We start from the raw sequence: 16,784 nt of genomic DNA, 5'->3' as shown, positions 1-16,784 counted from the left end.
CATCCGCATCTCCCCTAAAAAGAGCCTTCAAGGACTTCCCCGGAAAATTCAGAGAAGAGCAGCAAACCTATCTTGTCAAGAACCTATCCTTCCAAGAATGTCTGCATCCATAGTGCCTGTCAAGTCCCTGGGGGCCTTAGAAGCCTTCTGTGCCTAGAAAAAAAAAAAAAAAAAAAAGCCATATTACGACTAGAGCATCCCACCGTGGCCTGTTTGCATTTTATATCAGTTTCTTGGCCCAACTTTTTAAATATTGTTTTTTTAAAAAGGTATTAGGGACCTTCACAGCTGTGTGTTCTTTTTCTATGGCCAAACGGTTCAATGTATCATTTAAAAATTTTAAACGAAGCCATTCAGGCAATCCGTTGGCAGAGGCCCCGTGTTGGGGAGGCAGTACCAGGGCATCAAGTGCAGGCCATAGAATTTTGCAGCATCTCCTAAATGCCTGGTTTTATTTCAGGAAACGCAAGTCTGACGACTGCGGGCAGAAGAAGCCTGCAGGCTTGGCGAGAAGAGACAGGGTGTCCGCTCTATTCTTGCCCAGGTACAGCCAACGGGGGGCACCCAGCGCCCAGAACACCAACCGGTGGCGATTTGCTGGTGCGACGGTGGGCGGGGCCTCGAGCAGCCCCGCCTTGGATCTTTGTGACGTAGGACCAGGACAATGACTGCCACGCGTCCGAATTCAGTCCGACCAGCCTGCTGACCGACACACTGAGGCTTACTCTGGGCCTGCGAGTGCTGCTCTGGGAAACATGAATCTCCTATTCAGACTAGCAGTTTTCCTTAGCCTGTGGGGTTGTTCCGGTGCGCAGGGACAAACAAAAGAAGGAAGCACAGAGGAAGTGAAAATAGAAGTTTTGCATCGCCCAGAAAACTGCTCCAAAACAAGCAGAAAAGGAGACCTGCTAAATGCTCATTACGATGGCTACTTGGCTAAAGATGGCTCCAAATTCTACTGCAGGTAGGAGATGCTCTGTGCAGTTCAAGACCAGCTCTTGACCACCACCACCACCAGCAGCAGCAGCCAGACCCTACCTGATGGTTTTGTTTTAAGGGTTTTTAACAGTAAATTAAGCCATGATGCCGATTTAGATTAGAAGACAGTTCCTTAAAAAAAACGTTTTAAAGTATTTAAAATGTTAGCGCAGTAAATTGACTTCAGATCCACTACATCAGCACCACTGTCCTTGGGACCCGGACAACTAAATCTAGAGGCTGCTTGAAAAGATATTCACACTTCCTCCTTACCTGGTTCTGAAGCCTGATTCCAAACCGAGTGCCTAAAAGCTACCGCGTTTTATTCTAGACTCCGTGGGTCATTTTCTAATAGAGACCCCGGTTATCGGATCTATTCTCTATCTCTCGGGTCTGACTGAATCCTGCTCTCTTTAGCTGCTCTGTACCCTCCAAAAAACAGGCCTTTCCAATTTAGCAATTCTTTCCAACTCAGAAAAAAAAAAAACTTATCCTTCCTATGTAGAAGAAAAATTTGACAGGATGCTATTTTTCAGTTCTTAAAATTTGGGGCTCAGCCTGCCCCTCTGGTTTGGGGAACAAACCCAGAGAAGTTAAATAAGTCCTTTTGTCCAAGCCACACAGCTAGTTGGAGGCAGGAGACCCATTTTAAAAAGTGAACCTTTGGGTAGTTTTTGTAAGAATGACAAAAATCAGAAATCAGAATGACTTCAGGTGTGATACATTCTGCCAATTTATTGGGACTTTTGAGCCAAATACTTCACAGAAGACAGAGGATAAAGTTCTGAAGAATGCAATGTGGGAATAGAGATTCCAGTTTCAAGTAACAAAATGCCTTGCTGTATGTAAAAGTTTCCTTTACGAGATCAGCTTACTTACGTACTAAGTATGGTTTCTTATAGCCGGACACAAGACGAAGGCCACCCCAAGTGGTTTGTCCTTGGTGTCGGACATGTCATAAAGGGGCTGGACATCGCTATGATGAACATGTGCCCTGGAGAAAAGAGAAAGGTGATTATACCTCCCTCGTTTGCATATGGAAAAGAAGGCTATGGTAAGATTTTTAATATATCTTTTAGTGGGATTTTTTTAAAATAAGTCATTTATAAATTTTAAAACAAGTTTTTATATTCTTTAAATTGGAAGTAAGTCTCAGAGAGGCATTTGTACATCCGTGTTCACAGTAGCAGCACGGTCCACAGGAGGCAAAAGGTGGAAGAAACCCGAGAGTCCAGAGATGGGAGAATGATTAAAACAATGGGTATATGAACTCAGTGGAATATTAGGTAGACTTTAAAAAGAATGAAATTCTGACTCATGCTGCAGTGTAAATGAACCCTAAAGAGTATTACACTAAGTGAAAAATTCCAAAAATATCAATACTGTAGGATTGCAATTATATAAAGTATCTATAGTCGTCAAGCTGACAGCCACAAAAGCAGAGGGTGAACGCCAGGGGCTGAAGGAGCAGGGCTAATGGAGAGACGCTGAATGGCAGTGTTCCAGTGATCAAGAGTTCTGGATAAAGTGCACAGTAAAGACTGCACTCTACACTCAGATAACATGGGGAAAGACGCAGACGCTGCTCCTAGTCTGCAGAGTTGGCATCATGAAGGGGGAGCTTCCCATAGCCTGTCTCCACAGACTAGTGGAGGAAGGTATGTAGTCATCCGGTGACACTGTCAGGGAAGTAAGCCCGAGGGTCAAGAAGAAGATGTTTTTTCTCTCACTCCGAAATGTTGAATCGCTTCACTTTTTATTGTTTGCCACTTGCATGCATACTAATCTTCACAAAAGCAAATCTGAAAAAAAAAAGAGATTTTATGGGAGAGAGTGGGCACCCTGCAGGGATGCGCACCTTCCTGTTGCCGCATGGAGAACATTTGCCTGCTCACCTTCTGGAAAGCTCTTGCCAACTCCACCTAATTGAAATAGCTGATGTGTAAGTACAGTCAGGTTCCTAAGGTGTGGTCTTAGCTTTGTCCCTGTATCTTGGAGAGGTAAGCCACCCTTGAAGGTATTGGCTGAGTCTTTAAGAGGTCATCCCCCTTGCCTATGCTTTTTAGCAAGAGAAGGCCACTGCCCTACATCAGATTGAGGGAAGCCTGGATGTGACGAGGTAAGAGAGATGGCTCCAGATATCCACAGCTTCCTGTTCAATGATTCTGCCAATTACTGGCTCCCATCAAGACAGCTCCTAGCACTGGGAGGAAATCAGCATAGGCAAAGGCCTGACGTTAATCTAGCATTGACATCATTATTTGTATATCCTGTGTGTGTGTGTGCATGTGTATAAGACCCTGATATCCTGTGTGTGTGCATGTGTATAAGACCCTGATATCCTGTCTGTGTGTGTGCGCATATGTGTGTGTGTGTGTGTGTGTGTGTGTGTGTGTGTGTGTGTGTGGTATATAAGACCCTGATATCCTGTATGTGTGTGTATAGGACCCAGATATCCTGTGTGTCTGTCTGTGTGTGTGTGTGTGTGTATAGGATCCTGATATTCTGTGTATGTGTGTGTGTGTGTAGGACAAAGATATCCTGTGTATATATGTGTGATGTGTGTGTGTAATGTGTGTGTGTGTGTAATGTGTGTGTGTGATGTGTCTGATGTTTCTGTTTATGTCTGAAATGTATATATTTGTGTGTGAGAGACACAATATCAGGGTCCTATATACACACACATGATATAATGGTTCTACACACATCACACACACATCTCACACACACACAGACACATCATACACATCACCTATCTAGTCAATTTGTGTTGTCCACACACTCCTGGGTGTGGAGCCATCCACTGGAGCACAGTCAAGCTTCCAGGGACCAAAGCCTTAAAACTGACTCTCCCTCCTACGAGCTGTCACAAGCTCCTCAGCTAGAGGTAAGGGCAGGAATGCCAGCATGTTGAGTGGTTCTTTACAGGTCTAGGAGCTTAATGTAAGTTGTTATTGGAATATAACATTAGTTATAACTTCATTTTAGGTGATGCTTGAAGAAGCTTTTCTCTGGTGAAATGTCCCTGGCTCATGTCCCAGAACACCCCTGCATGCCTTAAAGTGCACGTGGCTTTCTAGTGCTTTGATTAACCATCTCTGTGGTATGTATATACTCTTTATATTAACCCCGCCTCTCCAGTCTACCTCTATATTTGTAGATGATTCCAACATAATGCCTATCTATCTCCTCGCTAAGCTTCAATCATTTTTTTTATTGTGTAGGAAAAAACTAATTAGAACATTTTCTGCATTTTTAATAGAATTGCTCGGGAATTTCCTGTGCATTGCGGTCTTGTGTTTTTCCCCTTGGGAAGTTGAATTTAGGCTTCAGAGTAGCTCAATGGGAGAGGAGCTCACTCGCCACCAGACCCTGCTTCCACTACCAGCACCAAAATGACAAAAGGAATTTGGGCTTTGAGTGTGTCTTAGTTATGGTCAAGGTTATTTTTTTGTCCTTCAAAGCTGGGTAATTTGTAGGACTTTAGATCAGGACTTTAACAGGCACATGATGGTGGGTAGACTTTTCTGTGTTTTGATTTTGAAAAGTACAATGCACTGCTTGGAGCTGTAATTTCTACCCTTTCCTTTATGGGCTATGGAAGTATTTTAGCAAGAATTGTATTAAGGAAATTGGTGTTTCTTTCGATGGACAAACTTAGCTACTTTCAAAGAGTGTTAGTCATTTGGCAGATACCTGTGTGCCTGGCCTAAATCACGTGGCCATAAAGCCCTGGAAACATACTCAGCTGATCTCTGCCTCTTGGTAACAGCATGGACTATTCATCTGAAAAAGTCCCTGTCTAAAGTCATACTAAATCCACCAGTGGCATCAGCTAACAGATGAACCTTATTAAAATCCTTCTTCTTCTTCTTCTTCTTCTGCCTCTTCTTTTTAGATTTATTTATTTATCTTACTTATATCAGTACACTATAGCCATCTTCAGACACACCAGAAGAAGGTGGTTGCTTGGATTTGAACTCAGGACCTCTGGAAGAGCAGTCAGTGCTCTTAACCGTTGACCCATCTCTCCAGCCCTCATTTTCTTCTTAATTACATTTATTTGTGTGGGGGAAACATGTGCCTTAGCAGGTATGTAAAAATCAGGGGACAATTTGTGGGAGTCAGTTTTCTTCTCCCACCATGTGGGTCCCAGGATGTGAACTCAGGTCACCAGGCTTGCCACTGAGTTCACTCCAGCCCAACTTTGGAATTTGTCTGCTCACACATTTCTTCTCTATACCCTATCTCTGCTTCATGATAATTTAGATATACTAATAAAATCTTGGGGTTTGGGGGGCAGAAGAGGTTTATTGAGGGAGGGGAGAGGAGTGAGGACCTGGGGATGGGATAGAGACAGACACGTGAACATGTAGACAGACAGACAGACAGACAGTCAGACAGACAGACAGGGAACAGAGAGGAGCCATGAGGGCAGAAAGAGGGGTCAGAGAGGGGTTTGCAAGAGAGAGGGAAGGCAGAGAGAAAATCTTGGTTTATTTTAACTTAATCTGGAAACTTACTCTTGTCTTTGAACTGACTTGATTTAAAATACACTAGAGGAATAAAGTTCCAAAATGTTTTTATAAAATGTGGACAGAACGGGGATACATTTACTTGCCCTAGTTTTTTTTTTTTTTTGATGTCACAAAGTTTTAGTTTTGAAAGCAGATCTTCTAAGGTCTATAACCAATACTAAAGCGGCCACAGAGTGGGTACATGGAAACTACTGTTATACAAGTCAAACTGTTAAAACTTAAACCCTTAGCTGAAGGCAAGATTCCACCCAACGCAACCCTGATGTTCGAGATTGAACTTTATGCTGTGACCAAAGGACCACGGAGCATTGAAACATTCAAGCAAATAGACGTGGACAATGACAGGCAACTCTCCAAAGCCGAGGTAACTCAAACTTCCTGTGTGCTGTTTGATCTTTCATTGTAACTCAAATTGTGTTGAAGACATTTCTTACATTTCACTAGTACTGGGATTTGTGTTGAGATACTTTTTCGTTCTTTTCAAGTATTGGATCTGATGGCTTTCATAGAGCTGTTTGCTGGAAACTCTAAAATCAGAGGGGGGAAAAAGTCCTTTTCCATTTCTCTGTATACAGGAAGGTCATTAAAGTCATAATGTTACTTTATGATGCAGGCCTGTAGCTTCAGTTACTCCCAAACCTGAAGTAGAAGATAGCACCTTGAAGGGCAGCCTGGGCTACAGAGAGTTCGAAGTCAACTTATTAACACTGTCTTAGAAGGTGCCAAAGGATCTGGGGCTATGGCTTGGTGACAGAGTGCTTGCCTGCCTATCCGTGAGGCCCTGGGTTCAGTTACCAGTACCCGCAGGTCAGTGAGTCAATCACCCAGTCAAATAAGAAAAATCCTAAGCTACCCGTGGCTCTTCGAGCATGAGCACTAGAGGGGTCAGACCTCTTTCCAACAGCACTGTATACGCATGTCACAAGACAAATAGTTCTGTGTCACCTCTGGACTGTGACATAAACAAGATTAGAAGGTATCGAAGATCTGAACTGGATGCGCTAAGAAGTCGGCAACCATGAGCTACGAGTTCATCTCCATCTCCTACGGATGAACTAATATAATTTTCAATGATGATATACATTCTTCATACTCTCGTAGTCCCAGATACCATTTTAAGCACGTAAACATGAACCTGTCTAATCTCCAGGACAGGTCACAGGACAGACGCCCCTCTCATCATTGCCGCCTTGTAGATGGGGAGAAAGCTACACAGGAGTGTTGAGTCACATAGCTGCAGTTTCAAAACCAGGGTCACTCCCCAGGCTGTCTTGCTCTGGCTCTGAGCCTTGGCCACTCCATACCTTTCTGAGAATCACCATCTTGAATGTTTCTGAGAAGCCCAATGCCTCAGCTATTTCCACAGCCTACGCTCAACTCAGCCGCTCCTGTGTTTAGAGGTAGTTAACAATGTATAACTACCACCTAAGTGGGCAATTAAAAGGCAGGTGGGCCCTTGATTCCAACTATAACATCAGTCCCTTTTCTATTGCAGGACTGTGGGGTTGAGATAAGGTCTCACCCTAGCCCCAAACTACCCTGGAACTCATGATGTTGTATAGGTTGGTCTTGAACTTGTAGAAATCCTCCTGTTTCTCCCAAGTACTGGAATTACAGGAATAAGGCACCAATCCCTAACAAGTCTTTTTCTTTATTATTTTGCCTGGGGATTGGACCTAGAACTTCATGCCCGCTACACAAGCACTGGGCCCCTAAGTCGCCTACCTCTTTATTTCCCCTACAACCTTCTTCCCACTCAACTCCAGCCCCTCCTCCAGGAACTTAGTGCTGAGGAGCAGAACTTCCTTGAGGCTCCCCAGTCGGCCAGCGGGGAGAGAGACACGTCTGCCAGGTGTCTTACTATGCTCCCTACTGCTGCAATAAAGAATAAAACCAAAACAACTTGGGGATAAGGACCTTCTCTGGCTTACATATCCTGCCTGTCCATTGAGGGCAGCCAGGGCAGGAAGCTCAAGGCAGGAACTGAAGCAGAGACGACGGTGGGACTTTGCTCACTGGCTTCTTCCCCACGCCTTGCTCTGCCTGCTGTCTCACACAGCCCAGGAGCACTGCCCAAGGGTAACACTCTGCCCACAGTCAATCATTAATTAAGAAAATGCCTCCACGGACTTGCTACAAGCCAGTCTGACAGAGGCAATTCCTCAAAAATATTTCCCTGTCCCAGATGTGTCCAAGATGACCCAGAACAGCAGGTCTTAAAGACCCTTAAAGGGGAAACTGTTTTCAGTGTTTCTTCTCAGTTGACTCCTCATCACCTTCTTCGGAATGCATAGCACTAATATATACATACATTTTATTTATATATATATGTATATATGTATATATATATATATACACACACATATATATACATACACATATATGTATATATATACACACACATATGTGTATACACATATATATGTATAAACACACACATATATATGTATATATATACACATATATACACATATATAGTATATACACACATATGTATATAATTATATATGTGTGTGTATATATACATATGTATATTATATATATAATATATATGTATAATGAACTAAATCTTTTTTTAAAAATTAAAGTTATATTCTTGTCCACCACCTTTTTGGATGTCTACTACACCATGTGGACAAAGAATAGATATTGAACATCATCTTTATTGTTTAAGAAATCTAGAATGTTTGAGGCTGCTTGAAAGGCTTTATACCTACATAGACAGACAAGGGGAAACCATGTATCTCCCTTTATACAGGATCAGTCACCTCTGAGAAGCTGACTCAAGGTCCACTGACCACTCTAAAGTTCTTTGGGATGAACTGACTTAGCATGGGCTATGTATTAGTAAAATTGTTAACTGTCCAACTCCACCTTTCAAAATGTCTCTTGCCATTAAAATGCCACATTAAAATTATCTCCAGATGGGCTGGAGAGATGGCTCAGTGGTTAAGAGCATTGACTGCTGCTCTTCCAGAGGTCCTGAGTTCAAATCCCAGCAAACCACATAGTGGCTCACAACCATCTTCTTATTGCTGTTAAAAAAAAAAAAAAAAAAAAAAAAAAAAAAAAAAAAAAAAAAAAAAAAAGATCTGTGGCTACCAGTTCCAGCGAGTTCTCACTCTGCGTGAATCTGAGCTGGCTGCTTCTCTGCCACGTGGTCTGCAAGCCTCCTTTTTCCAGCTGTCTCTCTGCCCACCGGGAACTTTGCTCACATTCCCCACAGCCTGATAAAATCATGACTCAACAATCAATAATTTATTAATCAGATTTATATGTTAAATTCTCAATCCACAATCCAGCCACACAATAAGCTTACAACCAGTTGACAAAGATATAAACTGCCCACCTAGATAAGGCAAATTCCCCCAACATCTTCTTGTGTGTCCAAAGACAGCTACAGGGTACTTACATATAGTAAATAAATAAATCTTTAAAAAAAATTATCTCCAAGTCAGTATGCTATGCTTTCTTTAGTGTAAATCATCATTTTTCTATGGAGAAACATTGGATAGGTGAGTTATATAGATAACTTCAACTTTAAATTATGTGGTGTACACATATTAAAAAGTAAAAAGAACATTAGCCATAGTGTATTACCAATAGTCCCAGCTCTGAGGAAGTTGGAACGGAAGGATTGATTGAGCCTATGAGTTGAGACCAACTCTCGCAACACAGCAAGAGACGGTATCATCTCAAGACAAGGAAATAGGGCATAAAAACATAATATTTTGTGACTTAGCTTAGCTCATTATATAGATGAAATAGTGCCATTTCGACATGAGCCCTATGTAAAAATTATCAATGACATATACTTTTAGTTATTATCTCCAAAATCTGCTGTGTGACTTATATTTACAAGAAAATGGCTCAAGTTTGCTGTAGCCCCATTTCAAATGCAGAGAAATATTACCGTAATTTATTGATTAGAGAAGTTTTATGTGCTACAGATGCAAATGTACTTCAAAGCATCTCAAGACCTTAGTTGACTTGATTATGCAGTAAATTCATCAGTTCCAGAGACAGAGATGCTAAAGAGATTTTATTAAATAATAGAACTCAATATGAATGTTTTTCTTTTCTAATGTGAACAGTGTGAATTATTAGAAGGTATTTGGTTTCAGGAAAATTAAATGTGGCTAGTACCAACAGTCTATAACCCAAGGACAGCTAACTTGAACACCTATTTCTCTTCAAAAATTAAAAACAAAACAAAACAAAAGGGCCCAGGCCAGACTTGTTGGCACATGCCTTTGATGCCAGCAAGTGGGAGACAGAAGCAGGCAGATCTCTGTGAGTTTGAGGCCAGCCTGGTCTACATGAGTTCCAGGATGGCCAGGGCTATCTAGTGAGTTCCAGGACAGCCAAGCCTATGTAGAGAGACCCTGTTTCTAAGGTATTTCTAAACCTTGAAATACCTTTTTAAATGGTTATGGGCTGGCGAGATTTCTCCATGAATATAGCTCTTGCTCCAAGTCTGGTGACCTGAGCTGAGTCCCCCGTACCTCCACATGGCAGAAATAGAGAACCATTTCCCACAAGTTGTCCTCTGATCTCCATATGTGTACCATGTCCCTTGAGTGCTCCTCCCCCATAAACAATTAGATCAATTATTGAAAAAGGTTTGTATCATTTACTATACGTATTCATTACTGTTATCATTTCTTAGTGTGACTAGACCTTTGGGGTGCTTTTTTTAATTAATGATGTTGTATTCTGACCTCTAGATAGAGCTTTACTTACAGAAGGACTTTGAAAAAGATGCAAAGCCCCGTGACAAGTCATATCAGAAGGCAGTTTTGGAAGATATCTTTAAGAAAAATGACCACAATGGAGACGGCTTCATTTCTCCCAAGGAATACAATGTGCACCAACATGACGAGCTATAAATAGATTTACTTCTCTATTTGTTAGTAAATCACATACTTTGCTCTTTAAAAAAAAAATCACTGTTCTCTTTTTTGTAGTTATACCTGTTTTCCCCGATGAGAAGATATCTGTTTCTTTCAATAAACATAATTTTGGTGTAATGATGTGAAGCTGTTTGGCAAATCTGACTCTTGGGTAGGTGTGGTTACGTTTCCTGTTGTTTTCCTCTGTGACCATAGATGGCAGCACCAGGGAATGGGTTAGATCCCAGTGGCTGGCAGCCCTCCTTCTGGAGATAGAGGCGTGCACACATTAAAATGCAGAATGGGTGCTTTCCAACCCTAATGTTAGCAACAAGTGTAAGTATGTAAAGATCCAATATTGTAGCCCTTATGGTGATGCTCTCATCTAAAAATACCAGAGACCAAGAATTGATGTCTCTTCTCTTTATGTACTTTATGGTGTTATAGACAGTTGGATATGAAAAATATCAGCATAGACTCTTCCTTTGGAGTTCATGCAGAAAACGTCAGTTGTGCATACCTGACTCATGAAGAATTGCGATGCTGTATACTCTTTTGGTGCAAGCTTCTGACCTTGGGTGTTTGGCCACCAAAGCTCACCAACTAACCAGACTATGTCTTCAAATATCATTATAAATGTATTATTCCTCTTCTGTCTTCCTTCTTGTCTACTGTCTATAACTTTTTAAAAAATATTTATTATGTGTGTGACACACATGCATGCGCACACATACATACATACATGAATAAAGGTGTCTATGGAGACCAGAGGATGTGACTTCCTGGAGTTACAGGCCATTGTGAGCTACCCAACATGAGAGTAACAACATTTATTTAGTTACTTATTTAGCCCAGGCTGTCCCGGAACTTGCTCTGTAAACCAGACTGACCTCAAACTCATAGATCTGCCTGCCTCTGTCTCTCAAGTGCTGGAGTTAAAGGCGTGCATTGCCATATGCAGACAGAATTAAACACCTTTCCTGTCTTTTCTTAACTTCCTAACACTTTCTCAGGCACTGAGTCTTGTGCCAGCTATTCCCCAAACACTGGGCATGGAGTGTAAAGGCCAGTGTGTGAGCCTCCTTTCTAATCCATCATTGCTCTTACAAGGTACTTGTTTTTATGACCGGGCTTTGCAATCCAGACAGAGCTCACCTGGAACTCATTATGCAGCCCAGCCTGATGTCAAACTCTGCCTCAGCTTCTTGCCTGCTAGGTTTTCAGGCATGTACTACTTTACCCAGCCTGTGCAAAGTACTTCTAAACTTGTTCTTAAGAGATAAGTATGCATCAGCCAGAGATGCAGCCGCTCAGTTATGACGCTCACCTAATATGCTCAAAACCCCTTATTCAATCCCAGCATCATACACATACATCCTGGGAGTGTTGACACACACCTGTAACCCCAAACTCAGAGGGAGATGCAGGACAGTGAGGGATCCCTGAACTATAGGGTGTTCAAGACCAGCCTGAGACTATATTTAAAAGAAAAGGAAGAAAAAAGGACATATAACAGTAAATGAATACCTATGCCTGAAAACTTATCTTTTAAATAATTCAAATATAAGTCAGCACCCATTCTACATGCATGCTGAGTGCTGTGTTCTGTATCTACACGATTGCCTGATGCCTTGGCCTGAATCGAACTCCCAGTACTGTTAATTCATTTTGAAACTGGAACTTTAAGGTATTTTCACAATTATTTCAATAAAAGATAAATTCGTTGATGATATGTGAAAACCTCAGATGTCTTAGAGAGCAGATAAAAGCATATTTGAAGGGCTGGAGAGATGACTCAGTGGTTAAGAGCACTGACTGCTCATCCAGAGGTTCTGAGTTCAATTTCTAGTACCAACATGGTAGCTCACAACCATCTATAATGCCCTCTTCTGGTGAGTCTGAAGACAGCTGCAGTGTACTCATATATAAATAAATCTAAAAAAAAATTTGAAAAACACATAGTGGTGTGTATCCATAACACACCTAGACCTGGGGTTCAGATAGGCGAGTCCCTTGAGCCCAGGATCTTGAGAACAGCTTTGTTAACATAGCAAGGTCCTATTTCCCCAGACCAAAAAAGATTGATAACAAAATATAATAAATCCATTAAACATTTCCAAAGACATAGCCCTGGCCTGAGTCCCTTAACTTTAAAATGACAGCACCCATTTTACAAAGCAAAATTACCAGACGGATTACCACCTCCCCTTACACTGTTAGCGGTGCACAGAGCCCCAACTCCGTGCTGAGCTCGAGGTTTTTTAATCTGATACCACAATTAAACATTTAGGGATATATTAAATTATTAACACATTTTTTCCTCCTTGTATCAAACCTAGGGCACTAAAGTCACCGCTTGGTGCCTATTTGTCATCGTTAACTGTTGAACTAAAAAGTGACTAAATACAAAATTTGTAGTTAGTAAAATTATGAATTATATCAAAAGCCACTTAAAACAATGCAATGATTCCCAAGTGGTCATGAAGAAATGGACAGATTTGTAAAGGAGTGCTTGTCTTTGAATTCTGTAATTAAGCTTTGTTTTGTATAAGCAGTGTTATAGCTTATAAAATCCATGAGGAAGATACATCACCTCGTGGGTGGAAAATGTTACCTAAATGGCTTCCTGCTCTCCCTCCCCGTCCCCCCCCCCCCACCTGAACTTGGTACTGGGAGGTCACCACATGGACAGATTGGTATAGTGCAGCCCAGAACCCCTGGACTCATGTGAACCTTGTCTCTTGCTCAAAACAAAAGAAAAACAAACAAAAAAACAAGCAAAGCTAAAGAATGTAAGGAAGGCTTGTGGCCTAGGAACACATAAACGCCAACAAAGCATGTTCCTTATCCTTTATTTCATTCTCTTGTGCCAGATATCAAAGCAAGGAACCGCATGGAGCCTCACATACTTCACTCCATCCACAGAACACTGAAAGCAGCCGTAAACGGTCTCCCTTTTCAAGTTCCCCATCCCGCAGAGTATACAGGGTCCCTTAGGAATGTTGTGGTTTAGTAAGTTCACTCGGATGTGGGTCCCCTCCTTGAGGGAAATGTCTGTCATGCTGAGAGGTTTGTCATAGAAGTCAGAAAAGAGATCATCCAGGTAAAGCTGGGAACGGGAAATGGCATCCATCACTCTCCTATCTGTAAAACAGAAAGCAGAAATATGTCAGAAGTCCAGCTACCTCTGCAGCCCCAAACTGCTTACAAAGGTGTCGGTCCAAACCATCCACCAGGAAACAAATGGGCTTTAAACATGTTAACAGACGGTTTCTGTGTAGGTCGCTACACATGCCGGTACAGGAAGAATGTGTTCCTAAATGCCCTTCAGTAGACTTTCTACCTCCCCCCTCTCTCTACCCCCTCCATTTCAAGGTTTTATTATTTTTTATTTTACATCCCAATCACAGCCCTCCCTCCTACCATTACACAAACCTCCCCCATTACTCCCTCATCTTCTCGGAGGAGGGGAAGCCCCCCCGCCTTGGGTACCACCCCGCTCTGGGCTATCTAGTCCCGGCAGGACTAAGTACATCCTCCCCCACTGAGAGCCAACCAGGCAGTCCAGGTAGAAATGACTTTGAGATTCCATTGTACACCCATCGGAATGGCTAAGATAAAAATCTCAAGGGGCTGAACCTGATGGCCAAGGATGTGGAGTTCGGGAGAGTGGGAGTGTAAACTTGTACAACCACTCAGGGAATCAATTTAGCGGTGTCTTGGAAACTTGGAAATAGTTCTACCCAGGACTCAGCTGCACAACTCCCTAAGCAGATACCCAAAAGATGCCTGACCAAATCATAGGGACGCTTGCTCAACTGTGTTCATAGCAGCTCTATTCATAATGGCCAGAAACTGGAAACAACCTGGATGGAGAATGGATAAGGAAAATGTGGTACATTTCCACAGTGGAATACTTCTCAGCTATTAAAAACCAAGGCATCATGAAATTTAAAAACATACTTCTTTCAAAGAGTATGTTTCTCAGTCTGTAGAACATGGCAACAGTTGTCGTTTCTTCCCTTTCAAATCCTCCTTTTGACACTGATGTGACGCAAATGTCTACGAACAAATTTGAGATGTTATTATCACTTAACTACATTTTATTATTTCATAGGAGATATGGATTCTCAAGCATGCAATCCAAAGGCTTTTCTTAATAACGCTAAACTATGCATTTGAGGAGGATATATTTGCAAGTGCAAAATCCAGAGATTAAAACTATACAGTGACATGTCTCTACCCACCCTGGTACTGGTACAGGCCTTGTGTATGCTTAGGAGCCCTGGTGTTCAGGCTTATGCATGTTTGCAGAAACAGTCCCGTAGCATGCACCGTTCTTTAAAACATCTCTTAAAGATCATTGTGTGCCCAGAGGTACCCGCTCATCACGGTTTGGTTCCCCTCTGTTGTACTCATGGGTCCTCTCAGGATGTTTTCAATATTGTGCTAACCTGACCCCTGATCACTGTGCTGAGTCTCAGTGTTCCTACAGTATAACTTCCTGGAAGTGGAAGGCCAAAAAAAAAACAAACAACAACAACAACAACAAAAAAAAAAAAGTGCTCATGGACAAGATCAGGTTTTGACAAAAGCCATTTTATACTCCTGCCTACAGTCAATGGAACTGCAAAACCCAGCGGTTCCAGGGTTGGTGGGGGAAGGGGTTTACTTAGAATACAGTGTCCCTTCTAGACTTCCAAATTCCCCTTCCCCAGGACTACAAACAGAAGTTAATACAAGAAGGTCTACAAATGTCAATTACCATAGCTAGGAGATGCTCTTGCCTGATCCTCTGGGGGCTACATCTGATATTGTTCTGGCTGGTAATTAACTAACTTTAAAGTCCTGTGAAAAGTAGAAAGCTAAAGGGAGCTGCACTGACCTACCGTGCAAGGTGGTAATTGTAGAGGAAGTACTTGAGATCATGTGTGTGTGTGTGTGTGTGTGTGTGTGTGTATTCTCTAAAGTGGATTTTTATTATTTTTAAGAAAGAGTGCAGCTAGGAATTTATTTCTAAACAGGAATCAATATCTTGCTGCCTTTGGATTTCTTATTTGCCACTTGGAAAAGCTATTAGAAGTCAATTATTACCCTTCCCACAAAAGCAAAGGCATATTTTGTTAACGGGCCTTGTTTCATTCCCCGTCTATAGCTGTGGGCAGGGCAGTGTGGAGCCTTCACTAAGAAGCACAAAGGAGGAGCAGGGATAGGTGCTGTGAAGTTTTCCTAGCTGCTTCACCCTAGTGTAAGACTGACCACACCATATGTATCCAGCCTGCTTCTATAATTATAACATGAGAGGGGAGACAGGAAGAAGGAGGGGGGTGGGGGAAAGGGAGGGAGGAAGAGGGGAAAGATTCATTCCTATTACATTCTTCTTCAGAATATAACCATTTGAGCTTTTACTCACCGAAGGCGCCATCCAGGTAGATGAAGAGTTCAAAAACACTGAAAGCTATAGTTGTATGTGCTGGGAAAACAATAGCCTTTTCCCTTCCTTTGGGATTCTGTTCATCCATAAAATGGAACTACAGTAAACAAACAGATAGTAAAATATATAATATTTTTCATTATTATTATTTTTATTTTATCATTATTATTACAGAGCAGGGCAGGGTACCTTTTTGGAGAAACAAACTTTCCATAATCCTACCCAAACCAAACCACAGCCACCTACCCAAGATCTACCCTGCCTCCATGAAGCTTTCTTATGAAGACCCAAGCATGGTCTAGTGTAGATTGTTGTCTTTATGCAGGTGAAGGCAGGCACAAGATAAAACGAGGCCTGTGATTGGAAGAGAAAAAAAGGAGAGGTGGGAACAGAGTTTTGGAAAGAGGGAGGGCGGGGCAAGATAGAGGACGAAGATGATCCTTCTCCGTGTGGCTCTGCATAGCCACAGGTAGTTATGAATATTTTACAAGGGATAGATTATTATAGGACAGTTTGTCTTATCTAGGTGGGCAGATTATATCCTACCAATTGGCTCTGGGTTTATTATGTGGATGTTTTGTGGACTGCAAACTCACTGAGAAAATCTGAGATAAAACCATTGCTAAATTACAAGTTTCTGGAGCTTTGGTTTTCCTGGGCTGCTGGGAATGTGAGCAGAGTCAGCGGCAGGGGACTGCAAGAGGGGAGCAGGGGGCAGAATGTGAATAGAGTTCCTGGCCAGCAGAGAGGCAGCCGGAGAGGGAGAGGGAGGCTAAATAGGGGCGGAGAGACCACCATGGTCACAGTGGACCTGGGGCTAGTGCGGTGTGGTGCCACACTGGAACAGGTCTCCGCTTTTTTAATATTTACCTCAATAGTCTAGCTAGGGACCTTTCAGCTTTCTCATGTGAGGACTGAAGCCTACGGTCAGTCTCTACAGAG

The 16,784-nt window shown here is 42.2% G+C and overlaps 2 protein-coding genes across 2 annotated transcripts in view; one reads left to right on the top strand and one right to left on the bottom strand.

The window, feature by feature from the left end:
• Positions 1-674: 674 nt before the first annotated feature.
• Positions 675-10,500, top strand: FKBP7 (FKBP prolyl isomerase 7). The gene is made up of 4 exons (XM_080927241.1): positions 675-964; positions 1,881-2,032; positions 5,747-5,880; positions 10,244-10,500. Exons 1-4 carry the CDS (start codon positions 756-758, stop codon positions 10,403-10,405), a joined length of 657 nt encoding a protein of 218 aa, XP_080783367.1. The 5' UTR covers positions 675-755; the 3' UTR covers positions 10,406-10,500.
• Positions 10,501-13,259: 2,759 nt separating this feature from the next.
• PJVK (pejvakin) overlaps positions 13,260-16,784 on the bottom strand; it is a gene marked incomplete at both ends in the record, with an annotated part of 9,344 nt that continues 5,819 nt past the window's right edge. Inside the window, 3 exons of the mRNA XM_080927428.1 lie at positions 13,260-13,552; positions 14,372-14,470; positions 15,822-15,939. Coding sequence (XP_080783554.1) covers positions 13,260-13,552; positions 14,372-14,470; positions 15,822-15,939 — 510 coding nt within the window. The remainder of the gene's footprint in view (positions 13,553-14,371; positions 14,471-15,821; positions 15,940-16,784) is intronic.

This window comes from Micromys minutus (assembly GCF_963924665.1).
Source record: "Micromys minutus genome assembly, chromosome: 13".
NCBI lineage: Eukaryota > Metazoa > Chordata > Mammalia > Rodentia > Muridae > Micromys > Micromys minutus.
The sequence above is the reverse complement of the archived record's forward strand: the minus strand, read 5'-3'. Positions and strand labels throughout refer to the sequence as shown.